General features: G+C 41.6%; 1 protein-coding gene across 2 annotated transcripts; it reads left to right on the plus strand.

Moving 5' to 3' along the window:
* Nucleotides 1-106: 106 nt before the first annotated feature.
* GTF3C3 (general transcription factor IIIC subunit 3) lies at nt 107-16,491 on the plus strand. Of its 2 annotated transcripts, XM_041473422.1 has the most exons (19): nt 107-250; nt 1,136-1,238; nt 2,298-2,524; nt 2,909-3,032; nt 3,535-3,726; nt 3,982-4,147; nt 4,683-4,830; nt 5,857-5,929; nt 6,945-7,031; nt 8,053-8,156; nt 8,746-8,917; nt 9,339-9,541; nt 10,118-10,219; nt 11,107-11,242; nt 11,897-12,134; nt 12,502-12,692; nt 13,326-13,450; nt 14,684-14,836; nt 15,754-16,491. In XM_041473422.1, the coding sequence occupies exons 1-19, from the start codon at nt 152-154 to the stop codon at nt 15,874-15,876; spliced, it is 2,766 nt and encodes a 921-aa protein (XP_041329356.1). In that variant the 5' UTR covers nt 107-151; the 3' UTR covers nt 15,877-16,491. The 2 variants fall into 2 exon arrangements, with proteins under 2 accessions (XP_041329356.1, XP_041329357.1); XM_041473423.1 differs by lacking the exons at nt 11,107-11,242; nt 12,502-12,692; nt 13,326-13,450; nt 14,684-14,836; nt 15,754-16,491 and having other exon boundaries at nt 11,897-12,064.
* The last annotated feature ends 9,366 nt before the right edge of the window (nt 16,492-25,857 follow it).

Below are 25,857 nucleotides of genomic sequence, written 5' to 3' on the forward strand. Positions count from 1 at the left end.
GTGCGCTCGGTGCCCGCCATCGCTCCCGCCCTGCCCTCAGCGCGGCCGCCGCCGCCCGGAACTCGCGCGGGCAGGCGCGGCTGCGGCGGGCGCCATAGCTGGACGGACGCGGTGCCTCCCTCACACGGTTCCCCCGGGCCGTGGCGGAGCCATGTCGGGCTTCAGCCCGGAGCTGATCGAGTACCTGGAGGGCAAGATCTCCTTCGAGGAGTTCGAGCAGCGCCGCGAGGAGCGCAAGAGCCGCGAGAAGGTGAGTCTGCCCCGCCTGGCCGCCTCACGGCTCGGGCCGCCACCCTCATGACAGCACCTGGCAGGGCACGGCCCGCTGCCGTGTGTGTGGAGGGGCTCTCGCTCGCTGCCTCTGCGGCTCCGGAGTTGCGAACTTCTGTGCCCCGATGCCCAGATGGCGGCGGCCCGGCAGCACCGGGGAAATCGGTGCTTTGGGTCGGGGCGAGGAGCTGCCTCGGCTATATACTCATGCAGACTGTGCTGCTACAGCTCCCCCGCCAGCGTCTGAGGGAGAGAGCCGCTGCGGCTCCGCGTGTGACTTCTTGGCAGCAGTAAATAGAGGCAGACGCGTTTGGTGTCCGACGCTGTGTAGGCGGTGTGATTAAAAGAAAACACGCGTGATTTGTCGGAGCGTTGCGGTTCTTCTTAACTTTGCTGTATTTGTGTCAAAGTGCTACTGAATTTGTGCATTTCTTGGTCTTCAGAGAGCAGGCTGAGCAGAACTCAGCTGTCATGGAATGATAAGTGTTACCCTAGGGCAGCGTTCTTACCGGATTAATGAGTGCTGGTTTGATACTGGTAGGCTTCTGGAAGGATTTATCACTCAGAACTTTTTTTTCTAATACAGTCAACCATCCCACCTCTCTGTAATGCCAAATAAGCAGTGGACTGGTTTCTTCAGTCAAACGTAGTGTGAACAGTCACCATCTGAGTCTCCCCACACTGATAAAAATATAAATGTCCTGAAAGCAAGGAATGCTGGGTTTTATACACTTAAAATCAGTGCTTATCCCACCTGTTTCACTGGCAGTGCAAAGGCTGGAAAGCCAAGTGGTAACTGTAAATGTGGGGAAATAAAAATGGGTAATTCTATAAAGGTAATAATTTGTATTTTTGGTGTGTGTAGGATGGTGAAAATGCATCTGCTGAAGAAAATGAGGAAGATGTAGAGGCTCCATCTTCATCCAGAAAAGCATCTGGGAAATCCCAAAGTCAGGATGAAACTGATGGTTGGTGTTTCTAACATAATCATGTTACGTATTTTAAAAGGCACTGGAAGCATTTGCTCTTCAATAACTGACTTCATAAAAACCTGGCTCCATTTTTCCCCTTCTGGTCTCTGAAGGAACTGAAATAAAAGGGACATTAAATTAATAATTATGTGTTTTTTTCAGGTGGGGGCAGGGGAAGATAAGTCTTATGTTTAGATGCTTAATATCCAAGTCAGAATAAAAATAACTAAATATATCCAAGTCAAAAAAAATAACCACAAACCCAGGTGTGGTCCCCATGTCCCTCTCCTATATAGGCAATACGTGGTAGATTTATGTCTCAGTCCCAGCTTGATGCTGTGGTTATTTTTTAATAAAATCTTCAGGTGTCCAATCCTCCAGTTCAAACCTTTGAACCCTACGTATTTGGAATTTTTTGTTATAGATCTGTGGTCAGCTGTAACCCTGGGTTCACTTCATAATGAGAAGCTGTAAATAAAAAATGGGAATTTCTTAAAAACTATATGCCTTAAGCATATCTTACTTATTTTAAAGAATTCTGTTGTTTTTCCAAAGAAATGCAAATAACATGAATTTTGTATTTACACATGTTAAAAGGTACTTGCTGTCATGGATGGAATGGTTACAAGATCTTGTTTCAATGGCTTTGAAAAATTGGTTGCTGGATTGCTGTGTCATAGAATTCTCTGCTCACTTATAGCCTCTTCAGCTGAAAAGCTTATTGCAGCCAGCCAGCTCAATGCTTGAAAATTGCTTACTCTTGTTCTGGACTGAGAAAAATGTTGATTAAACTGTGGCTTCATTCTGTCTTGTTCCTTCCTGCTTTCATTTCAGATATCTAAAGATGTTACAGGCTGGGCCATACCAAGCATTGGTGATGAATAAGGCAGAGCCTTAAAACCAAAGAAGCTGTCAATAGTTTTTCTGCATTTCTGCAGGCAGCACTCTTACAGAATAGCTGCTTCAAGTGGGCTGCTGTTTTCTCTGTGCTTGTCCAGGGAAGCAGCTTGTCCTCTTCATTGTATCATAAACCTATTTTACTTCTTTTGCAACCAGGAGAAACAGCAGATGGGGTCAGTAAATCTGTGCATCGGGTCTTTGCATCCATGCTTGGGGAAAATGAAGAGGAGGAGGATGAAGAGGAGGAGGAGGAAGAAGAAGAAGAAGAAGAAGGAGGAGGAGGAGAAGGAGAGGAAGAAGAAGAAACTACAGAGCAGCCTACAGCTGGAGATGTTTTTGTGTTGGAGATGGTTCTTAATCGAGAGACCAAGAAAATGATGAAAGCAAGTGTTTAAACTTTCATATAACTTCCATTGTCTCCTGAACATAGTGCATGAATGCCACTTTTTGTGACTTTTAGCTGCTTACTGAGAAATTTGCCTGAAAATTGTTCCATGTAGGGTAATCCTGCTTATGCTGGTGTTTGTTATGCTGTCTTTGTTTATTATAAAAGCACTGTAATTTACTGTTTGAAAGCTTTCAGAAATCATGAAATCAGTTTTCCCAGTGTCAGAAAACTATGAACATTAGCAAGTCTTTTGGTCAGTTATTTATTGTTGCTAATACTTAAATAACTTGGTGTTAGGTGGTGTTAAGCACAACGGGGTGTCTCCTGAATTTGGGGACAACTCAACCTTGTTCAGAAACACCATCCCTTTTCCATTTAGGAGAAGAGACCTCGCAGCAAACTTCCCCGTGCCTTGAGGGGTCTGATGGGAGAGGCCAACATCAGGTTTGCTCGAGGAGAGCGTGAGGAGGCCATTCTGATGTGCATGGAGATAATTCGACAAGGTATGGGAGAACGGGCAACCTTTGGGCTTTAAGGATGGAGTGAAGTTTCCATGTGCAGGAGGAGGATTCAGTGTGGCTTCACTGAAGACGAAAATAAACTGTACAAGCAAGGTCACGGTATAAGGAGTAGAATTAAGAATATGTGGTGCACTTCCTTTATTTTTTTACTTATAAAAAGAAACTAGCACCCCTATTCTGCAGAGGCACAGGCCTTGGCTTAGCTGTACACAGTTTGCTTTTACTGTCTTTGTAGACACAAGGTATAAGCATCAGCATGCCTTGCAGTGTAGAATAATACTGTGAATGGTTGTTGTTAGATTCAGTCAGCCTGTTTAATAATTTACAGACAGGAATGAGAAACTTGTCTGCGAGTTTTTCCTGAATTTGAACAGCACATGTTTCATATAATTCTGTTACCTGTTCTTTGAGAAAGGCAAGTTATTTAATGTTTCCAGTGTGGATTTTAAACAATAAATCTTAGTAATTCTTTTTCTTTTCACAGCTCCTCTTGCTCATGAGCCATTTTCCACTCTTGCCATGATCTATGAAGACCAGGGGGATATGGAGAAATCACTACAGTTTGGACTGATTGCAGCTCACTTAAATCCTAGCAATACTGAGGAGTGGGTTAGACTGGCAGAAATGTCACTGGAGCAGGACAATATTAAGCAGGCTGTTTTCTGCTACACAAAAGGTAGTGTAGCAAACATTTTAATAATTCAAAATTAATGCTATGTGTTGATGGCAATCGTTTTGTTTTCTTCTCCTTTCTAGTTTAGTTTGCTTCAGGGTGCTAAGATTTCGATACCTCTGTGTGGACTTTGATAAAAGATCAATGAATCTGTAATCTTGCAAAAACCCTGTGCATGTCCATTAACACAAGGAAATGAATGTGAAATCCACTGTTGCATTTCCTAAACTGCTGCTGTGCTGCTGCTTCCTCCCGTAGCTCTGAAGTACGACCCGACCAACGTGCGCTACCTGTGGGAGAGGTCCAGCCTGTACGAGCAGCTGGGCGAGCAGAAGATGGCCATGGACGGCTACCGGCGCATCCTCAACCTCCTGGCTCCCTCTGACGGGGAGCGCTTCATGCAGCTGGCCCGAGACATGGCCAAGTGAGCCGGGCTTGCAGACACTGGGGTTTGCTTTGCCAAGGGAGCCTTGTGGTTAAAGTGTGTAGCTCTCACACGGTAGTTTTTTACCTGTCAACTGCTTTCTTGTGGAAACGTGTTGCTGCCTGTTTCAAAACAGTTTAAGCTCTTTTGATCTTCGTGTTTGGGAAGTGTACCAAAAAATACAAGGATGTAAATTATAACAATGTTATTAGTGAAGGTTTCTTAAAGCAGGTTGATGTGGGACATGATTGATGCCTGACTTCACTGGGGGAGACTGTGATGAAAACTTCAGTAATGTCCTGACAAATAGGTGAGAAGAAAATTGTTAATTATTTGAAATACGTAAAAGTTTTCAACAGTTGTAAGGAAAGGAAAACCACTCCCTTTCTCACTGTCTTTTATGACATCCACTTGCTAATGAAAACCTTCGCTAATAACCAAAAATCAGAGAAATATGAAAATCCTTTAGCTTCAATTCAAAGTATACATTGTCAGTCATGTGAATTACCTGCTGTTTCATGTCTGTATTTTATAGGAGTTACTACGAAGCCAATGATGTCACCTCTGCCATTGAGATAGTGGAAGAGGCCTTTACCAAGCACCAGAGCCTCGTGTCCATGGAGGATGTTAACATTGCAGCTGAACTGTACATCTCCTCCAAACAGTACGACAAAGCTCTGGCGGTATGGACACCTCAGTGCACTTGGGTGGCATTTTCAGCACCTCTTTGCCTGCCAGAATGGATGGTTTATGTTCATAATTTATGTTCCTGCAGTGCTAAAATGGGGTCCTGTTTCTGTAAAAATAGAGCTCATCAGAAACAAACTGCTTGCTATTAGTTTTGTAGTAATTAGTATTTAATGGTTGGATTTAATTTGTTGAGGGCTGATAGATTTGTATGTTGTTAGAGAGTTAAAATTTTGGGATCCTTCCTCTTCTTCTCTATAGTGACCATAATCTTAGTAGCCAGAGAAGACCTTCAGGCTGGTTTTGTGAGTAATACCAGCAGAGGTCATTCTCTGAGTGGAAGGTTAAAATCATGACTGAAAGCTCTGATGGTTCAAATGCAAATTGTGACTTATCGGGCAGACTTGTGTTGCAGCTAATAATTTATGCATTAAGCACTAAGCATTCGAGAAAGACAATACATCTTAACTCTAAGGCATCAGGAATTAGAGAATGTTGCTTATCTGGTCCAGATTTGTTAACTCTCACTTTTGAGGCATATTTCCAACTTGATTTGGTCTGGCTTTGAGAGGGAAGATGTTGGTATTTGGCCATTGTCATACTTTCCAAGACTGATTGAAAAGACACTGTAAATTGGGACTTCTTCTTGTGAACATTCTTATTTGTTGATATTAAACTACTTAGGGTTTTTTTTTCCTTTCTTTAGATTGTATTCAGCTCTCTGTCAGAGCACAGTATCATGAGCCTGCAAACAATTCTTCTGATCCTTTTTTGTACTTCTTCCCTCCTTAAATGTCAGTCAGTCAATTTTATGTACACAGCATTTAGCTACTGGATTTATTAATACAGTAGAACTGTAGTCACAGAGCCATTTCCATGTTTCTTTTTGAAGGTTCTGCTTGGGTAGATGAATGCGGCTTTACCTCTGATAACTTCTGTAATGTCTAAAACTGTCACATAGGCTGGTTGCTCCATTTATGCTTTAACTCTTTGAAATGATCCGAGTTATTTTTCTGTTTTAGGTTATTACAGATTTTACCGGAATTGTACTTGAAAAAAAAGTACCAGAAAGAAGTGCAGCTGAGGAGAAAAAGGGTAAGTAGCTGTCAAGTGGTTACTGTGACCCTGCTGTTATGTGATTTGACATCTTTCCTTTACCTTTTCAACTCCTGGGTATATTTTGCTGCACTGTTGACAGGCTTTTCTCTATGGAAATCTGTGGGTGCTCTTAGTGAGTTACATGGCGTGACCTCAGCCTGCTGTAAGAAGTTACTCTGGTGTCCCCATAGCCCGGCTGACTCACTGAAGACAAGGACTGCTCTCCAGGCAACTGGAGGGCTTTTAAAGTTCTAAACATTCCTCTGAGTTTACATCAGACCAGCTATTTCTACCAGCTAAATAACTTCTAAAAAAAAAAGATAAAAAGATAAGCTTAGTGACAACTGTGCTCAAGAATATCAGCCTTTGACCCAAGAGTAATGTTCTTCATACATCCTGCATCTGTTATTAACCACCTAACTGAAATCTAGGCATGCTAGCTTATAATTTAATGAAGTAGGTTGTCTTTGAGAAACCTGCTTCATCAAAGTAATTTCATCTGAAAATATTTATTTAGGCTGTAGAATGGACACAGCACGCCAACTCCATAAGGAGAAAGTCTGTTTTGTGATTAAAGTGGTTGTCTCAGCAATCTAATCCAAGCCCAATACAGGTATAAGGTATTTCTGTTGGCTTTTTGCTCTGATTGGCCAGGTGAAAATACAGTTGTTTTATGATCAACTGTCCTGATGGAGACTTTCAGCAGGTAATTTATAAGAAATAAAACTATCATGAGTCTAGGAATTAGAACACAATGTTTCCTGGTTACCTCCTGTGTGCCATTGGATGAGAGAAGGTTTCTAAAATAGAGCTGGGTTCTCCACTGTCTGTTGCTTTGTAACTTTTATAACTGCTTCCTGCTCTGCTGTCCTTAAAAAACAAAACAATACAACACAAAAAAGCCCCAGACCAAAACAAGAGAAACCCAGTCCGCTTTTCAGAGTAAACTGCCAATCAATTATGGATTCAAAGGCAAGTAACTACTGGTTAATCTGATAATCTTTTAAAAAAGACACAGGTGCAGCAGTAGAAACTCAGGAAAGCCAGGAGGCTGTGACTGACAACCAGAGTCAGCCAGTTGCTGAATCCAGTGCTCCAGGTAAGTAATTTTTTTTTATTTCAGACAAGTCTATGAACTGATCATATGGTTAGGAACCAGCTTACAATCATGTAACAGCTGGAGATTTCTAACAGCACTGAAACAGGGCTTCATCCAGAAAAGGATTCTTCTGTACTTTTCTTCTTTCCCTTTCTCACAACTTCCCTCTAACCCAGACAGACAGTTGTAATTTTGTGAAATATATCAGTAGGGGAATAGTTACCCTTGTGCTGGGTGTTGCACTGTTCAAAGAATGATGAATCAGTCTACATGTTGTGATTTGCAGTAAAGGGATGTAGATATAAGAGGTAAAAGGGAAACCTTAGGCTGGAAATCACAGTTTTCTCAGGTTTTAGCACTGAATGGTGCAAGCACTGAAGTGAAGGAGAACTTAACCAGGAGTTAAGGAGGTGTCATGACTGTATGTGAAGGACCTATGATAATGGAATTTTATTGTGTGACCTCTCATTTGCTGGTATTGTCATGGGTAGCTACTGTGCCTCTTGTTTGCATTCTGATGAGGTTGCATTCATCCTACCTGTTGTGTGAAGTTCTGCAGTTAACTCTGTTTTACAATGTGTTCAGGCAGTGCCTGATACACAGGACTTCACTTAGCAAGAACGAGAACCTTGATACAGGGCATTTCCTTCAAAAGGTGAAGGAGAAGTGGGTACAGGTGCGTAAATTGTTAAAGGAAAGCTTTATTGAGCAATAAAGTAGGCAAGGATCCTTAAATAAGCAAAGGATCTAAGCACATGCTGTGGAATCCTGCTGTTGGAGTCAATACAGACTGACAGCTCTTGGTACCTCACATGGAATTATTAGTCTCAGAGACAGTAGGAAGATGTTGCTCCAACTCTTGGAAAAGATAAAGGAGGAGGAAAAGGAGGGTAGACAAACACTTGCTAGAGCTGATAAGAATATTTTCTCAGTTCCTGAGCATGGCCTGGAGGGGATGTAGTGCTTGAGAAGTGCTTCTTAAAGCCTCTGAGTTCAGAAGGAAATTCTTATCTTGTCCCAGCTGTGGAGAAGGTCAGCTGCTGCATACCTGAGGGTGTTCCCATAGACATCACGGTCAAGCTGATGGTGTGCTTGATTCACTTGAACATCCTGGAGCCACTCAGTGTAAGTGGAAACCAACTCACAAGGTGGGGGTAATGTTCTAAAAAAACCACAAAAGCAAGTCCCTGTTTTCATAGACTGGGGTGGCTAAGGGAGCTGTGGAGATTCTTTTTGCTTTTCTCCCACTCCAGGAGAGAAACCTCACAGTGCTGTAATAGCAGAAATAATATCTTTACCCTTAGAAATTATGACAGTGTAAGTATTACTAAAGCACAGTAAGTCACAGCCTGTGTGCTGTGACAGGCCCAGGACAATATTGCAAAGCTGTGAACACTAAGGAACATGTTTTCACTTTGTTTTAAAACCATACTAAATCTGAAGACTGTTCTTTCAAAAAGGATACTCCTCACTGATGGGCACTTTAACCCACTGGACGTGTGAAACATGTAGAGTAGAAAAATGGGGCGTCTTCAGGAATGCTGAATTTCAGATCTTTTTATTTTTCACTTCTAAACTAACATTTAATTAAAGGAAGTATAGTTCAGAATGCAAATGAATAAAAATCATAGGATAAAAATGGAAGCTTCCAATAAGCATGCCTTAAAGAAATTGATTATTTGTGCTTTAAGTGTTTGTGTGGTTTTTCTTAAAGCCGCTTTTGACTACTCTGGTGGAACAAAATCCAGAAGATATGGGTGACTTGTATTTGGATGTCGCAGAGGCTTTTCTGGATGTTGGAGAATACAACTCAGCCCTGCCTCTCTTGAGTTCCCTTGTCTGTTCAGAGCGATACAACCTGGCTGTTGTGTGGCTTCGGCACGCAGGTGAGAAGAGGCAGGACTGCTCAACATGGGGAGATGTTAATGCAATGCTGAGCATTTCCAGGGACCTTTATCCAAGATCATGGGAATTTTGGATTGACTGGTTGAATGAGAACTGTTATTTGCAGAATGAAGGTTATCATGACGACTCTGTCAAGCATTTTTTTATTCTTCATGTACACTGAAATTTATATCAGCTAAAAGTACTTTATGTTCATGTAAGTGAAGCAGCATCTATTCTACATTTCATCCTGTGTCAGCTGCTGAAGTTTGAAGTGATGCATCAGTGTATATATGTGAATATTAACACTTAAAAATACATGTTTGGGGTGATTTTACTAAAGAAGGTATGTTAATTTATTTGTAAACTTTGAAATCTTTTTCTGCCACTTTAGTGTCTTGTGTTGCTTATGGTATTTTCTAGAGTGCTTGAAGGCTTTGGGACACATGGAGCGTGCTGCAGAGAGCTATGCCAAAGTTGTTGATCTTGCTCCATTGCATCTCGATGCAAGAATCTCACTTTCAACACTTCAGCAGCAGCTGGGCCGGCCTGAGAAAGCTCTGGAGGCTCTGGAGCCAATGTATGACCCAGATACTCTGGCTCAGGATGCTAACGCTGCACAGCAGGTGGGTAAAGTGTTCTGTGCTTCAGTTTAGGATTTATTATTCTGCCAGCCTGTGCTACTAGTCCAAGATGTCTGCATAGGACCAAGAATTCAGATTTATCTCCCCAGGGGGACCTTGCAGAGCACAGTGACTGATCCATTACAGTGTCAGGGACACGTCCTCCTGAATTTGTCCCTGACCATTCTCTCAGCTTTTCCCCAGTCCCACCTGATAACTTCTGTGCAATGCACAAGCTTTTGGCCACTGAGAGCAAGTCGTGACTCTACATGAAGTTGATCAGTAGTTGCTACATGTGGGCTACATGGTTTGGCCTTTGTTGATTGTAAGCAGAGGTTCTGAATCCCCTCTCTAGAAGCACCCTCATCATAGGTAAGAGTCATGCCAGATATCTCTGAAATGGGAGAATTTGGAACAGTAACTCCTGAGAGCAGTTTAGGGAGAGCTTACCTGCTGCTGCAGATTCTTACAGCTTTCTTGAAGCTTTTACAATCCTATTAATACTGTACCATGTCAAAATTGTTTGTTTTATAAACTCTCTGTGCAAGAGATTGAATAATAGTGTTCACTGTTGTCCAGGAATTAAAGCTACTCCTGCATCGCTCGACACTGTTGTATTCCCAAGGCAAAATGTATGGTTACATTGACACCTTGCTCACAATGCTGGCAATGCTGCTGAAGGTAAGCCAGTCTCTCCAGCTGCACTGTAAGAAATTGGGTAGCTGTCACTCGGGTCAAGATAAACTACAAATGAACTCAGGAGGAAAGCTAGTGGGCTTTTATATGTAAGTGGTTTCATAATTTTGTTAGGTAGTAATCTTGCATGTAGCCTGCAATACTGGTGTTTCTGCCTGTGTGTTCAGAACAGAGGACTGTGTGTATAATTATTGATACAGTGACTTCAAATCCCTGTTCTCAGTGTGCTTACAACCCACTGAATTCTAAAGCTGCTTCTTGCCTTTTTAACACTGAGCACAGTGCTTTTTTTAGGTGTTGATACTGGCTCCTATTTCAACAATTTTATTTTTGATTTCTTTATTATTTTCTTGTGATAAAAGGACAAAATAACAATTTGTTTAGCCAGTAAATAGAGTGGTGGCGGTTTTGTGTTAATTAATTTTTGTTTATTTATAAATAGGGAGTGAGTTAAGGGAATATTTAGACCTCAATTTTATCCATCTGCTCAGCACCTTGACTACTGTATTATACTGATTGAAGAGCTGACTATGCACAAACTTCTGAAACTGATAAAGGCAATGTTCTTCTTATACTTCTCTGCAAAGAGTCTTGATTTCAGTAAACCCAGGGGTGTTCCAATCCCAGGAGAAGTCTTTTTAAGTAGCTTGAAGAATTTGTATATTGCTTTCGCTTAGCCCAGTTTGCACTGGAGCACGAGGCAATGCAGAGATGATATTCCTGTTGGGAATGTTCTCTCTGATGACCTTGCTGTGTGGTGGTGTTGCAGATTGTTTTGGGATGAGGTGAGCCAGACGGCTTGGCCATAAAGTTGCCTTTGTCATAGGATGTTACATTGTAATCTGAAATGCTGCCCTTAAATTTGTTTCTAGGTAGCAATGAGCAGAGCTCAGGTGTGTTTGATATCTAGTTCCAAATCTGGAGAGAGACACCTCTATCTTATTAAGGTGTCAAGGGATAAAATTTCTGACAATGATGACCAAGAGACAGCAAATTGCGATGCGAAAGGTAAAAAATCACAGATTGTTTATTAAAAACAAAGCAACAAAGTGAACTTCATAGTTCTGAAAAATGATAAAAATACTCCTGTTTTGCATGCTACATCCATGCAGTTCATGTTAGCATTGCTTTATTTCTAGGGCAAGGAAGGCAGCAAAACTGAAGATGAAATATCTTAAGGGAACAGTCCCCGTTCAGAGAAAAATAGTAGGATTACAGAATAATTCAGATTGAGAAGGGCCTCGTGAGATCTTATGGGCCAACATTCACCTCAGGGGAAATAGCATACACTCAAATCTAGAATGTAATACAAATAAATGCATTGTATAAAAGTGGTGTGATTTTTTTAGATGGCCAGGCTTGGTTGAGCCAGACCACAGGTACTTAAGCACTGCTTGATAGATTAGGGAGAGGAACTTCATTGCATTCATGTAGTATGTTTACAGCTTGAGCTGGGTGTATTGCTTGCTCTTTGTTCCCACTTTGAGAGTGTTTTTTGCTGGTGTTTTATGAGCTGCCCTTAAACTGAGAAAAAGTAAATACTTCATATTAGCTGGTAGTGCTACAACATCTCTGAAAATAGTTTGATATATGCATCTATTTTGTGAAAATTTGTCTTTCTTGTTCTAATTTTTGTCATCTTTCTGGCTCCAATATTTTTAGCAATTTTTGCTGTCCTCACAAGCGTTCTGACAAAAGATGACTGGTGGAACCTCCTCCTGAAGGCTATATATGCCTTGTGTGACCTCTCCCGGTACAAGGAGGCAGAGCTACTTGTGGATTCCTCACTGGAATATTACTCATTCTATGAGGACAGACAAAAGCGCAAGGAGCTGGAGTACTTTGGGCTCTCTGCTGCAATTCTGGACAAGAACTTCAGAAAAGCTTACAACTATATCAGGTGGGCTGCTGAGAAGGCAGAGCAGTCTGTGCTGTAATTGCCTCCACCGAGGCTGTAGTCGCACTGCTGATGATACTGCTGAAGTAGGCAGGCTGATGCTTTCCAGCCTTGGCTAAATGAGAGGAGGCTACTGAAACTGAAGGAGCTTTCCAATAGACTCAGATTCCAAAAATGCACAGCACAATAGGTTGGTTGATTTGGCCAGAACCGTTGGTTCTGTTTTTCACTCTCATCTTTGCCACAGTCACTGACCTTCTCTTTGAGTTTCTATTCTTTGTTCTCTTCCCTGAACTGCTCAGATTTTATTGAAGATACAGTATATAATACACAGCATTTACTAATTTCTTGCACACTTTTCATGCTGTAGAATCATGGTCATGGAGAATGTCAATAAGCCCCAGCTGTGGAACATCTTCAATCAGGTCACTATGCAGTCTCAGGATGTCCGTCACCATCGCTTTTGTCTCCGCCTGATGCTGAAAAATCCTGACAATCACGTGCTGTGTGTCCTCAATGGGCACAATGCCTTCGTGTCTGGCAGTTTCAAGCATGCTCTTGGTAATATCTTTCATGTTCTAATATCAACAAATAGAACAAGTGAAAGTTTGTATAAAGGGAAAGACTTTTTTTCATCAGAAAATTATAGGTTCACAATGCTAGTCTGGTGCTTTAATTATTCTGTACACAAATCAGAGCATTGCTGAAGGGTTTTGCTAATAAAAATTAGGCTGGCATGTTTCAAGTTTAGCACACATTGCAAATATAACTAACTTGCAAAGATAATTGGAGGCTAATGATGATAATAATGACAGAACCAGCCTAATTTAAACAGCAAATACAGCTGGTTGCATGTTTTAAGCAGGCCTTTGAAGTAAACCTGCTGCTTTCAGTCAAGTCCTCCAAATGTCACATTTAAATCCCAGCAAGGACCATGTTTGCCTTCTTTGTCTGATCATTTTCTGCTTCCATTTTTACATCACAGTCTGCATTTTTCCTTCAGAATCCAATGGGTGCTGAAAATACAGAATTTTCTTCCCTGTTTTTTCCTGTGTATTTTAATGCAGGTATATTAAACTGTTTCTTTTCTTAGTTCACATTCTAATTCAAATATTTTCTTTCTTGTTCGTAACTTCTTAAGGAATGTTTTTCACAACCAACATCTTTATTCATTTTATTCATATTTGCTTTTAGGTCAGTATGTGCAAGCCTTCCGTGCAAACCCAGATGAGCCTTTGTACAGTCTTTGTATTGGCCTGACTTTCATCCACATGGCCTCTCAGAAATATGTGCTGAAAAGGCATGCTCTTCTAGTACAGGTGAGGCAGTGAGGTTCTTGTTATCCACAGCGTTTCCTAGCTTTGTATCTTGCAGATGGTTATGACTACAACACACTTTGTTTAAATAATTTTTCATAATTAAGATGGCATTTCTAAAGAGAGAAGTGGTAAAACATGAGCACAGATGAATGTGCTTTCGAACTATAGTTACACCATCTGAATCTCCTCTCCTTATGGGTAAAGGTGACTTGTTGTCTTGATGTTAACAGCTGCCAGTTGTTTGTGAAAATATTACTAATTTCTTGGCGGTTGTAATCTGAGTTTTCTTTCAAATTTTTTTTGGCCTGCATTGCTGTAGAGTGGAATCTGTGCCACGTGCCCTTCATAGCTATGTCTCATACTGCGTTCTTGAGGCAAATTGTACAGACTTGGAAAGTGGTTTTTTTCCCTTCTAGGTGCCTCTGCACACTCTCTCTGTAAAGATCTTGTGAGCTCCAGTTTAGCTACCTTCAAATTTTCAGCTTCATTATTCGCATTTTTCTTTTCATCTGCAAGATCCAGTAACAAACCACGGACTGAATAGTCCCAAACAGAATCTTGAAAGTAATTTCCTCTACTTTATACCAAGTGTTTTCATTAAGTTGAAATACCTTTTAATTCTTGTAGCTGCTGAGCTCAGTCAGCACAATATGGTGTGGATCCTTAGCTCTTGTGACTTCTGAAATTGCTGGAAGACTGTAACTTGCACTGGTCTTGACAAAAGCTACAGGCCCCCAGCTACTTTAACACAAAACCAGTTATGACAGTGTCCAACTTCAAGATGTTTTGAACTTGCAAACTTTGACCTAATTTTAATACTTTTATCCACTTTTTTTCTGTAACCAGCCTGCCTTTTTTACAGGAACTGCCCTGTTCTCCTTTTATACATTCTTCAACAATGTCCTATTTATATACCCCCTGGCAATACAGTTCCCTGCTCTCTCTCTCCTCGTTTCCTGCTTACTATACTCAGTGATTTTACATCATTTCTTGCTGCTGTGGTAGTTAATTAGTAATTCAACCACAGTGACCTACTGGTGACCTAAATTATGATCATTAGCTGCTTGTGTCTGAACTAATTCCTCATTTTGAAGGAAGTACCTTCTCTGCTACCAGCACAGTCTCTAGAAAGAAGGTCCTCTGTTTACAACAGAATCATCACACTCCAAAATGGCAACAAAATAAAATGCACAGGAGGGGAGGAAAAAGTTGTGTGCTCAATTTCTCTTACAGGGATTCTCCTTCCTTCACCGCTACTTGGACCTGCGTGGACCATGCCAGGAGTCCTTCTATAACCTCGGCCGTGGCCTGCACCAGCTGGGATTGCTGCACCTGGCAATCCACTATTACCAAAGAGCACTTGAACTTCCTCCCCTCACCTTAGAGGTACTGTAACTTTCTAAGTTATGGACAGAGAATAAAGTCAGGAAAATGTGAAGGATTCCATAGTCATAGTTAAAATAAGTGCATAAAATGTCTGTAGTTGTGCCTCCTTCAATTTCTATTTTAATTCCTTGTCATTGGAAGCCCAAATCTGATTATCACCTGATAAGGTATTTAAGCATGTGTTAAGTTCAAAGATGTATGAATTTTGAAGGATTTAGTCATAGGCTGAAGCAGCAGCAAAAAGAGTTGCTAAACAACTTTTCCTGTTTAATTAGCTGACATTTCTACATACTGCATGCTATGAATTATAACTGGAAGTTCTGTATACTCACCCATGCTATAAAACAGCATGCTGGAGCAAGATGGACCAGTATTGGGAATGCCTAATTGCATCTGAGCCATAGTTTAATTCTAATTGATCTGTATTGGTTCCTAATTGACATGTCATACATTTACAAGTCTGGTCTGTGGAATGGGTAGATAGAAGCATTGCAAGGGTGTTAGAAAACGGGCAGTGTTGGTAAAGTAAGAGCTGAGGGTGTTAGTCAGCCCTGGGAGTTCAGAGCAGCAGTCTGTGACCCTGTAAAAAATGCAAGCAATATTCATGTTCTGGTTGGAGAAACAAATACTTAGCATACAAAGACAAATTAAGATAGTACTTTGCTGGGTTATAAGCTGGCTGTTTAACTTAGAGCTAATGTTTTGAGTGTGGAATTTTATAACTTTGGTGATTAACAACATGATGTGGAAACTCCTTAAAGAGGGAGAGCACAAAGAATACTTGTTCTGTTTCCATACAGCTGAAAGCCTTTATTGGCTATGAATATGTCATTTGATTCTACTGTAATGGCTACTCATGTTTCTGTTTTATATTATTTTTCTATATTGATAGCTTTTTTTAATCATTATTTTTACAGGGAATAGAAACAGACCAAACAGACTTGAGAAGAGATACTGCCTTTAACTTGTCACTCATTTACCAGAGCAGTGGGAATACCAGAATGGCTCAGAAGATGCTGTATACCTATGCAGTTGTGTGATGAGGTTTGTGCAGGTGGAATTGATACCCTTTGCATTGACCTTTGCATTATGCAGTGCTGGGGAAGCTGGTTTTATTACAACTTCTTCTGCAGAGGGTCAGAGACGTAGCTGGTCCTGTGTTGTGGCTTTGTGGATTGCTTCTGCCATTGGCACTGCATCACGTGTGGGTGGGAGCTGGCCATCCTGAGCACACCCCTGACGTGCTCATGAGTGGCTGCTGTTAGCTCTTCTCCTTTGGTGCACTGCTCTCTAAATATATTCAGCCTTGTATATAGACTCAAACAGTGAAAACCAAGGCCCAGTGTGATTTGCTGAGGCTTTTGGGGGGAAAATGTACAGTGTGCAGTATTTCAGCTAATTACCACTGAGGTTGCTGAAGAAGCCATACTCACTGGTGATGAGGGTATTTTAATGTGCTGCATTAAGTTACAATAATGTGGAACCATCCTAGAGGATGAGGAATTCAGAATTTCAAGATCTGTAAAATATTCAGAGTTTTATAGGAGTTCATGTTCTAGTAGTTTTTGTATTTGAAGGGGATTGATCTTTGTTTACTGAAATCAATGTAACTTTTGTTCGTTCTGTGAACTTGTTAATAAAAGTTCTGAGGTTAATGATGTTTACTTATTCTCAGCTAACATATATCCTACTGAACAGGACAAACCTAAAGCCATATGGCACACACCTTTAAGCAGCACAATTTAATGAAGCTCAAGTGTGTTTAGCTTTGCTGGTGTGCTGAGCCACCCCTTTGTCCTCAGAACAGCCATTTGCCTCAAGGGAGAGAGGCTCTTGCATTAGTCTGCAGCCCTACCATATAAATTACAGTTTAGGGCCAAATTTCTGGAGGAACAGAAGGAGACAATTCCAGAGTGTCCTTGGGCTATCCCTAGGCTCCAGAGGCATGCAAGACTTTTCTCCCTATTATACTAAAGAAGTGTCACAAATAACATGTGTAGGTCCCACAGAAACAGTAGTGCCATGGGTCAGAGGAGGGGGTGAGCAGCTCTGCTGAAGCAGGTCAGAGTGCAACATCACCTGTCCTGAAGCCAGGTTGTTCTGACACCACATAGAAGAGTAGGCCATGATGAAGGTGAGCTGATCTTTGGTCTTGAAAACTGTCCATGCTGTAATCATCTTGAGCATATAATGACATAAGTCTCCTGCTTTAACTACTCTTTCTCCAGTCTGTTGTTCCACAGTAGGATAGGTTGAACAAATTCCACTAATTCTTATGAAGGTAAGGTGATGTGTGGTGTAACATCACACACCTAATGAATTCCTTCTATGCTCCTGAAATAGCCCAAAGCTTAGGTTCTCTCATGACCTAGATATCATCTCCCATTATAAGCAGCCAGTCCTGCCAGTTCCTCCCTGCCCCAGTCACGTCAGCTTCCAGCCACAGGCACATGACTCTGTCTTCAGAAATTCACCTGAACCCTCTGCAAGCCAGTCTTTGTTTTGATAGCACCTGCCAGGCCTTAGTCTAAAGCTGGTGAAAGGGATAAAAGCTAACGTGTAGCCTATCAACAGCTTAGGGTTTACAGTGATTACAAATAAAGAATAATTGGTTTGTTATAAATAGTGGTTTCACTATCAGCCTCATAATGCAAAGAACCTGAGTCAAAAAGACAACATGAGAGGTCAGAGTGAATTCAAATCAGCTGTTAGGGTTTAAACAAGAATTCCAAAGTTCCCTACAGATGGGTGCCCTGTGAGCACCTTTTATCTGCAGCTGGCCTCAGCAATTCACACCTATCTAACTGTCAGAGCAAGTAAAGTGCCAGATTCTTCCACACCTGGGCGCTAGTAGGGAGTCTCCTGGCAGCAGGTGATGTTCTCCCAGGGCTGGGAATCACCAGTCAGATGAGCTCATTTCCTGCGCAGCTCACGTGAGCCTCTCCAGACGTGAGCTGGAGGCTTGGTCTTCGCCCTGGGTGTCCAGGAAGGTATAAGGGGGAGGCTCCTCACTTTTCCTCCTGGTAGAAGAAGATGCGCTGTTTTATGAAGCTGATGACTCTTTGGGAAATCTTTGTCATTGAAGAATCTTTGTCTACTGAAGAAGAGATGAAGTTTTAGCAGTTTAATACTGACATCTCTAAAAAGTTAATTACATGGCTGTACAAGAACTAATTATGGAGACAGCTGAGGAACCTACCCAAAGAAGGTAAGCATGGCTTTTGGAAGGGTGTCGTAGAGGGCATGGACAAGGGAAGAGAAACCACTGGTATGGAGCTGAATGCAGAGGAAAACAGATTAACTGTTAGTTTTCAGATCAGTGTTTGCTTAATGAACATCAACCAAGCATGAAGTGTGTACAAAGCACCTTTTCTAAGTACAGAACAGTCCCTTGAAGCTCTCCTGTACTTGTAACATTCCTTGCTGCTTCAGTATGTCTTTTGACAAAATGGGAGGGAACAAACTAAAGGAGGTCTGCTCTCCACCCCTGAGCATAAGGAACTACAAAAGAAAGTCTAGAAAATTGAAATCCTGATAACAGCCTGGAAAATGCCACTCAGGTAATTTTTCTTTGCTTCCCTCTTTGAAATGAACATGCTTGCCTTTTTTACCTCCTTTTTGGAGCTGCTCTTATCTTGGCTTGAGGTTTTTCAGGACTTTGCAGGCTGTCAAACTTAGATGTGAACCACTGGTGAGTTACTGCTTCTAGGCCAGTTGTGATCTAGGCAAGGTGGTGTAATTAAAACTGCAGAGAGAAGAGTGATGTGCTGTGTTCCACGTGTGAGGGGCAGGAACAGCACACCCTTCACATCTTTCTCCTGTACACACGAGTAGGAGCTGGGTGATACTGTCTTGCTGTGCTGTGAAAAAGAGTTGCCCCTCTCTTAGAGGGGTGGTGAAATCAACTTGGGTCTCCAACACAGCATAAAATACAGAGGCATAGGAAAGGGGGAAACCAGGTGCTGAGTGCCACAAATCCTGAGAAAATGAGAGCAGACTAACTTTACCTGACAAGTGCTATAGAAATACTCTTTTATTATCAGGATCTCTTTCTAATCATAGAACAATACTTGGACTGATAAAGCAGCATGTAAAACCTGAGTCTGGGGCACTTTATTACTTTTTTAAAAATTTTACTTCATGTTGGTTCATACTCTATAAACATCTAATCCCTTCGATTTTCACACCAAACTACTGCAGTAATCCATGCAAGCTATAATAATTTGGATATTGTGATACAACTATGTCAGGACAAATGATTCTGGGGGCAGGGGGTGTGGTGGGTGGTTTTGCATGATGTCACATACAGTGACATAACAGCAGCACGGGGGCAATTTACTTGGCCACAACACTTCTGTTTGGTTGGGTAAGAGAGATATTTTGAACCTGGTAAAAACAATAGGCTGTGGGGAACAAAAGCTCTTTAGACAATCTCCACTAAATTGAACTGACTTATATGAAAAAAAAATCTTTTTTTCTTTTAAAGTATGATAAATGCCACTTAGTTTCACTTAGCTGAAAAGGCCATGTGTGCACCTCACTCTTCATCAGAGGATTATAGCTGAGATTGAAAGGGTTACTTGGTGCATATGCTCAATTAATATCTTGTTATCTGGCTTTTGCACTTCAGTCATGAAGAAAAGAGATGTGACAAAATAGCTCAGCCTGCTTTTCGTGCAGAAACAAAACAGTATTGTTTAAAGTGAACACAGAAGGGAAGTGACAGTGTCTTTTTACTCAGAGCAACTGGTCTTTGTCTCTGAGTGTCATAGCAGGAGAAGCAGGAATCACTTCTAATTTATCCTTCCATAGAAATAATTCCAAGATTCATTCCAGCAGTTAATTTAGTTTTAATCTAAGTCCAATGTCTTGGTCACCTCCTACTGTCACTACCCTCAGAACTGTTGCATAAATGCAGCTTTCTTGCTCTCTTGTAATCACTATGCATGCTGTGCTGTTTGAAGAAAGGTGGGAATCTTTCCACCACTGTCCCAAATTCTGTGACATAGGTCACCATGAATTAAAGCTTTACTTCCTGTTTGTTTTTCATTACCACGACAGTGTGCCTCCCTCCTTATTAATCAGTAATATTTTTAATAGAGTTTTGTATGTTTCCAGTCTTTCAACCAATTTTACCCATCTATTTTGTTTTAATGCCCCCTGGTGGCTCTTAGCCATTCTACTATTTTCACACATTATGCAAAATTAATTATTCCAAACCTAGACTCCCAAAGGCAGTGTGAGCAGCACTGAAGATGATTTTGATACAGAACTCTTACTATGCATTTGTCACTACACAAATAAGTAGAGAAAAGAAATAAGCACTCCCTTCCAGATGATGTACCAAAGAGCTCAGGTTAAACAACCTTATCTTAGATTAATGAAATCCAAGTTTCCCCTTTGAGGTGCAAAATAGGATGCTGGGAGGTACCTGCATTTTGTCACAGGTCAGTTTATTCTTGCTGACAAACAGCTCTGCCAGCACCAGTTGTACCTGCTGCTGGGCACACTGGGGGAAAAGGAGCAGAAGTCACCACCTTGTAGGAAAACAAAGCAAAAAGCAACCAAAAAAAAAATAAAAATTTCTCGGTATATAAATTGCTTCAGGTATAAATTTTCAGTTATATGAAACAGTAAAGCAGATTAAAAAAATCAAAATATCTTCAAGACCACCTTATTTTTAGGAGTAGCTGCTCAAATTAGTACAATTGTCCAGATGGCCACAAGAAGGCCACCGTCCTAGAAGCACAGCCAACAGAAATGGAGAGATGAAAGAAACCTTTGACAACAGGGAACAGAGAAGCAAAAAATAAGTAGAAGAGTAAGAAGGCATGGACAGAATTAAAGTAACTTAGACAGTAAAGAATACAAAAAAAGTGTGACTTTTTTAATGTTCTGAATGCTCTATTGATTCCTATTCTTTATCTTAAGGAAGATGACAAAAGAGTTCTGTGTCAAGCAGGAAAAAATGTATCAATATGTTACAGAGTAACTACTATAGAAATGAAACTTTGATTATCAAATGACACACATTCAAAAGATGTTTCAACTAATTCATTTTATCAGTTTGATTTTAGGACCTTATCAGCAGCTAAGTGTTTCTTAGAATCTCCAGTGTATGAAAGTGGTTATCACATCCAGCACTGTAAAAACTAGATGGTAAAAGCATTGGTAGCACAGTATTACTAAGCTTTTACTCAACTTTTCTGGAAGCAGTCAAGTACCCTGATCTAGGTGAGACTAGCGAGAAATAATGGAACGGGAACAAGTTAAAAATGGGAATGAAGTGCCAAGTGCAAATGAAGAGGGAAGTGACAAACCCCCTCTTTTACTATCTGCATTCTTTGGATTCAGTTCCTTTTCTGCCTGTAGCGAGAACAACGCTCTCTAACTGACACGTGTGGTTCACCAGTGTTTCACAGTTCTTGCACCACGTATTCTCTCCCGCGGCTGCTACCCTGGCCTGCACAGGGCTGATGGCTGGGTGGACAGCAGGTGTTTCTGGGATCTCTGAGAGGAGCTCTCCTGTAATTTGCTCCAGGTGACCCTGCCTTGGCTGGGGAAGGGGCAGAGGGGTGATTGCACTAGATGATCTCCAGAAGTCCCTTCCAGCTGTGACTCTCTGAAGTGATTGAAGCTGAAAAGGAAGAAAGACTGACCTACTCTGTGTGCGCTCCTGAGGGACCCTCAGCAGAGACAGCTGAGGCACAGCCTATGGTGGCCACTACAGAGCATTGCTCCTGCTGGCTTCCCCCTCACATAATCACAGCATGTGAGTACTCAGTTGGAGGGGGCCCACAGGGATCACTGAGTCCAACTCTCAGCCCTTCACAGGACACCCCAAGAATCACAGCCTGTGCCCCAGAGCAGAGTTCTTGAGCTCTGCCAGGGTTGGTTCTGTGGCAGCTTCCCTGGGGAGCCCGCTGCAGTGCCCAGCCACACTCTGGGTGAAAGAACCTTTTTCTAACATCCCTCCCTGACACAGCTTCAGGCCATCCCCGGGTCCTGTCAGTGTCGCCACAGAGCAGAGATCAATGCCTGCCCCTCCTCTTCCCCTCACGAGGAAGTTTTAACAGCTAAGGGGTCTCCTCTCAGCCTCCTCTTCTCTGGGCTGAACAGACCAAGTGCCCTCAGCTGCTCCTCATACGGCTTCCCCTCAGGGCTCTTCACCATCCTCGTGCCGCTCTTGTGAATGCTCTCTAACAGCTTAATGCCTTTTTTTTATATTGTGGCGCTCAACACTGGACGCAGGAGTCAAAGTAAGGACACACCAGCGCAGAGCAGAGTGCGACAATCCCCTCCCTGGACGGGCTGGCGATGTTTTGTTTCACCCGCGGCCCGCTGCATCCCCTCCCGGGGGCCGGGCCCCCAGCCCGCAGCGCCTCATGAGGGAGCCCCGCGGGGCTGCCGCACCCTGCGGGGCCGGGGCGCGCCGGTGCTGGTGAGGGGGGACCTGTGCTGGCCCCCGGAGCCCCTCGGCAGGGCTCTGTAAATAAGCCTCGCCTCTGTCTGGGTCTTAGATGGCGCTGGCAGTGCAGCGTTTCACAGCAGAACACTGAGGGGGTTTAACTCCGGCTGGCGGCCTGTGGAGGCTCGCCCCGCCCCAGGGAGCTGCTCCGCAGGAGCGTGCTGGCATTCAGGCTGAGGGATATTTTCACGCGTGATTAATTTATTACATATCAAATGGCATGCAAGAGGGGATGGCTGGAAGCTGGAACATAGTAAGTTTAGGTTAACTACTAAGAAGAAAACTTCACTGAGGTGAGGGATAAGGCTCTGGCACAGGTTGCCCAGGGAGGCTGTGGATGCCCCATCCCTGGGAGTGTTCAAGGCCAGGCTGGTTGGGGCTTTGAGCAGCCTGGTCCAGTGGGAGATGTCCCTGCCCATGGTAGGGGATGGGAACAAGATCATGTTTAATGTCCCTTCCAAACCAAGCTGTTCTGTGTTCTTGGGGCCCTAAGCAAGCATAGTGTTTTATATTTGTAGCCATACAGCTTGCAGTCATTTAAGACAGATACACAGATCAGTAATTGTATTGCATTATACTATGCATTTGAGGTGTGGGATTTTTAAAATGGTACCCCTTTTTGTACTGAATTTCTGTTTTATGCAGAGAGAGAAACTGATTTTGTAGCCTTCTGGTTAGAACATACAGCTGTAGAACTGGGAGGTCTTCTGTCTGAAGTAGGCAGCAAGTAGTAATGCTACAACCATTAAGCATTAGATGTTCTGGGGACTCGAGCAAAGGTGTTTAAACTATCATAGAGCCTTAGTATCTCTTTTTAATTTTTGGCAGCTCATATGGCTTCTGAGGGACATCTCTGTGTGACTCAACTCTTCCCATGCATTGGACAGGGACCATGAGCCACTGATTCCCAGTTGAGGATTTTCCTCAGGATCAGCATGCAGTGTGAACATCATCAAAGTGCCATTCAGGTACCCATCACTTGGGCTCAGCTTTTCCTGAAACTTCTAATATGTTGAGGTAATACTATTGATATAATATATGTTTGGGGTGAACTGTTTTGTAGGGCATGTTGAGATGCTGTTATTAAATGTATGTCTGGAATGGAAAGGTAGATTTCTAAAAGAACTTGAAGTCTGTAGATGGCAGCAGAGAGGAAAGATATTTATTAGGACCTTTAAATATGGTGATGGTGCATTTTATGACTTGTGCAACTGCAGCTGGTGGCTCTCCATTAAAGCTGAAATTTTTGCACTTTACTGATGAATATAATTATTTTGATTTAAGGATTTTTTGGCATGACTGTTTATTTTGGAGGAAGAGTTGGAGCTTTTCTGAGCAGAGGGTGACTCTGCAGGCAGGGCAGCAGTGCATTTGATCAGTGCTGTGTATGTAATAAAAAGATCCTCAGCTGACGTAAGGATGTCATTGCTCCACTTGAGGATTTGCTCCAGAAAGCCTTTGCCTGGGGGATGTTGCTAGGAGGCTTGTGAAGAAATGTAGGATGTGAGGGAATATAAAAATCACTTGGGAGAAGTATGTTAAAATGATAAATTAAGTAACTCTTAAGTTTCTCACCTAATGCATAAATAACATTGTTTTTATTGTACAGTTTCTCAGTAACTGTTGGTGCTGTATTAGGGTGGTCATTAATGGGAGGATAAAATGACCATGTGGGGATGCCTGGTTTATGCAGTAGAATAGTGTGTGTATAGGAGGTGAGAACATAAAAGAGCAACTGATATGTGGGTCATATGGTCAAATGGAAATTGTATTTCAGAGACCCTTTCCTGAGCTGGGGTAGGGTAACACTGTTTGACAGAAAGATGGCTAGTTCTGACAGCATCTGATAAATTTTGAAGCAAGCAGATCAAATGCTATTCTTAATTTAGCATTCATTAGGAGAACTGCTTGATTTGAGCTTTTTGTTCCCATTTGTTATTTTACTTTCGGAAGTTGGCGTATCGTCCTGTAAGGGTTACTTTGTATAAAAAGGTAGGAGTAAAACATGTACATTGTAAAACATCAAAATGTCTGCAGCATGTTTCCCATGGGAAAATTTTAGGATGACCGTGATCAAAAGAATGAGTGTTGAAAGTTGAAGTTAAACAATTAGATGTTATTTTCCGCTACAAATATCCTGTCTAACAGTTTCACTGGAGTAGTCAAAATAACCTAAAAATAGTATTTTCTTTCATTTTTAATGTTGTTTATATGGCAGTAGGAGATGGGGTGGGCAGGTGCATTATGATGACAGCTCATCTACTTTTTTCTTCAAATCAGTATCATTTCCTCTATACTCTGCCAACCAAAATTTATTCCTGGCGGAATCATGTACAAAGTTGCAAGCCGAAATGGGATAGAAGAATGTTTTCATTTTGTAGTTAGGAACATAAAAGCCTACTTCTGTTTCTTACACCTGTGCTTTGTGTGATGTGTACAGCAGCTCACATAGCTTAGTAAAGCTTTCATGTAAATTATATGTAAAAATCAGAAAATTCATATAATATTTGTAATGACATTTCTTTTAGCTGTAGTATTTCTTGGTATTCTGAAAATTTTAATTTCAGCTTAGATTTACCCTGTGTTTGGAGATAATTAAGTGCTATTACTGTCATTAGTTAAGAAAGTTTTATTTCAGCATAGGTGAAATGCTTTCCTTGCATTGATCTTCTTTGAATTTCTTCCACAGTTTTGAGGTAGAACTGCAGTCTTTGTCCAAGGTGGAGTCTGAGCTGCCAGCACTGTGGCAGTGCTTGTCTTTAGACTCCTTTTCATCTCACTCAATTCCTTGCTTATGCAGAACACTTTGGTATGAAGGTAAATCAGAGAGCAAACTCCATTACAAATATCTCTATTTTGGATTCCTTGGGTGGCATGAAAGAATGCTGCAGCAGTAGGTGGAATTTGAAAGTTTGAATTGAGAGGTGGGATAAATTAAATCTGCTAAATTGGATCAGTTTGTCCATCCAGGTTAGCATTCTGCAAAGGAAGGTAATTTATAGGAGTAAGAGCCTATATACAGCAATTATTCTGTCACTGCTGTAACTCTTTCTCTGAGCATTGCTTCAGTTAGTTTATCCCATTCTTCCAAAATGTTTGGTTTTTTTTTTTTTTTTTTTTTTTTTTTTTTTTTTTTTTTTTTTTTTTTCTAAAAAGCGAGGTTTTGAATTTTTTTTTTTTTTTATTGCATCAGATGCAAGGTTTGGAAATTGTTAGCTGAAAAATTTCTCTTCAGAACCCTTTCTGATTTTTACTTATCCTGTCTGCTCTGAAAATCTCCAGTCAGAGTAGTAATATCACAAGTTCCAGTTAAACCAATAACGGCACTCTTAATAATATTTTTTCCTGTTTTTAAATTTAAAAAATTGAAAGCTGTAAATTGTATTGTAGTGTTTTTTATAAACACAATTTCATTTTGAGTAAGGGTTTGCCTCTTGCCTTAATGCCAGTGACACATAAACTTAATGTATCTGCTGGCCTATTTTTGAAGGGAAGAGTCTCTAAGGGTAAGACACTGACGTGATAGCCGAGGTAAATGGCTGCTGTGCTTACT

Source organism: Pyrgilauda ruficollis, unplaced genomic scaffold, assembly GCF_017590135.1.
Source record: "Pyrgilauda ruficollis isolate IOZ18807 unplaced genomic scaffold, ASM1759013v1 scaffold3, whole genome shotgun sequence".
NCBI lineage: Eukaryota > Metazoa > Chordata > Aves > Passeriformes > Passeridae > Pyrgilauda > Pyrgilauda ruficollis.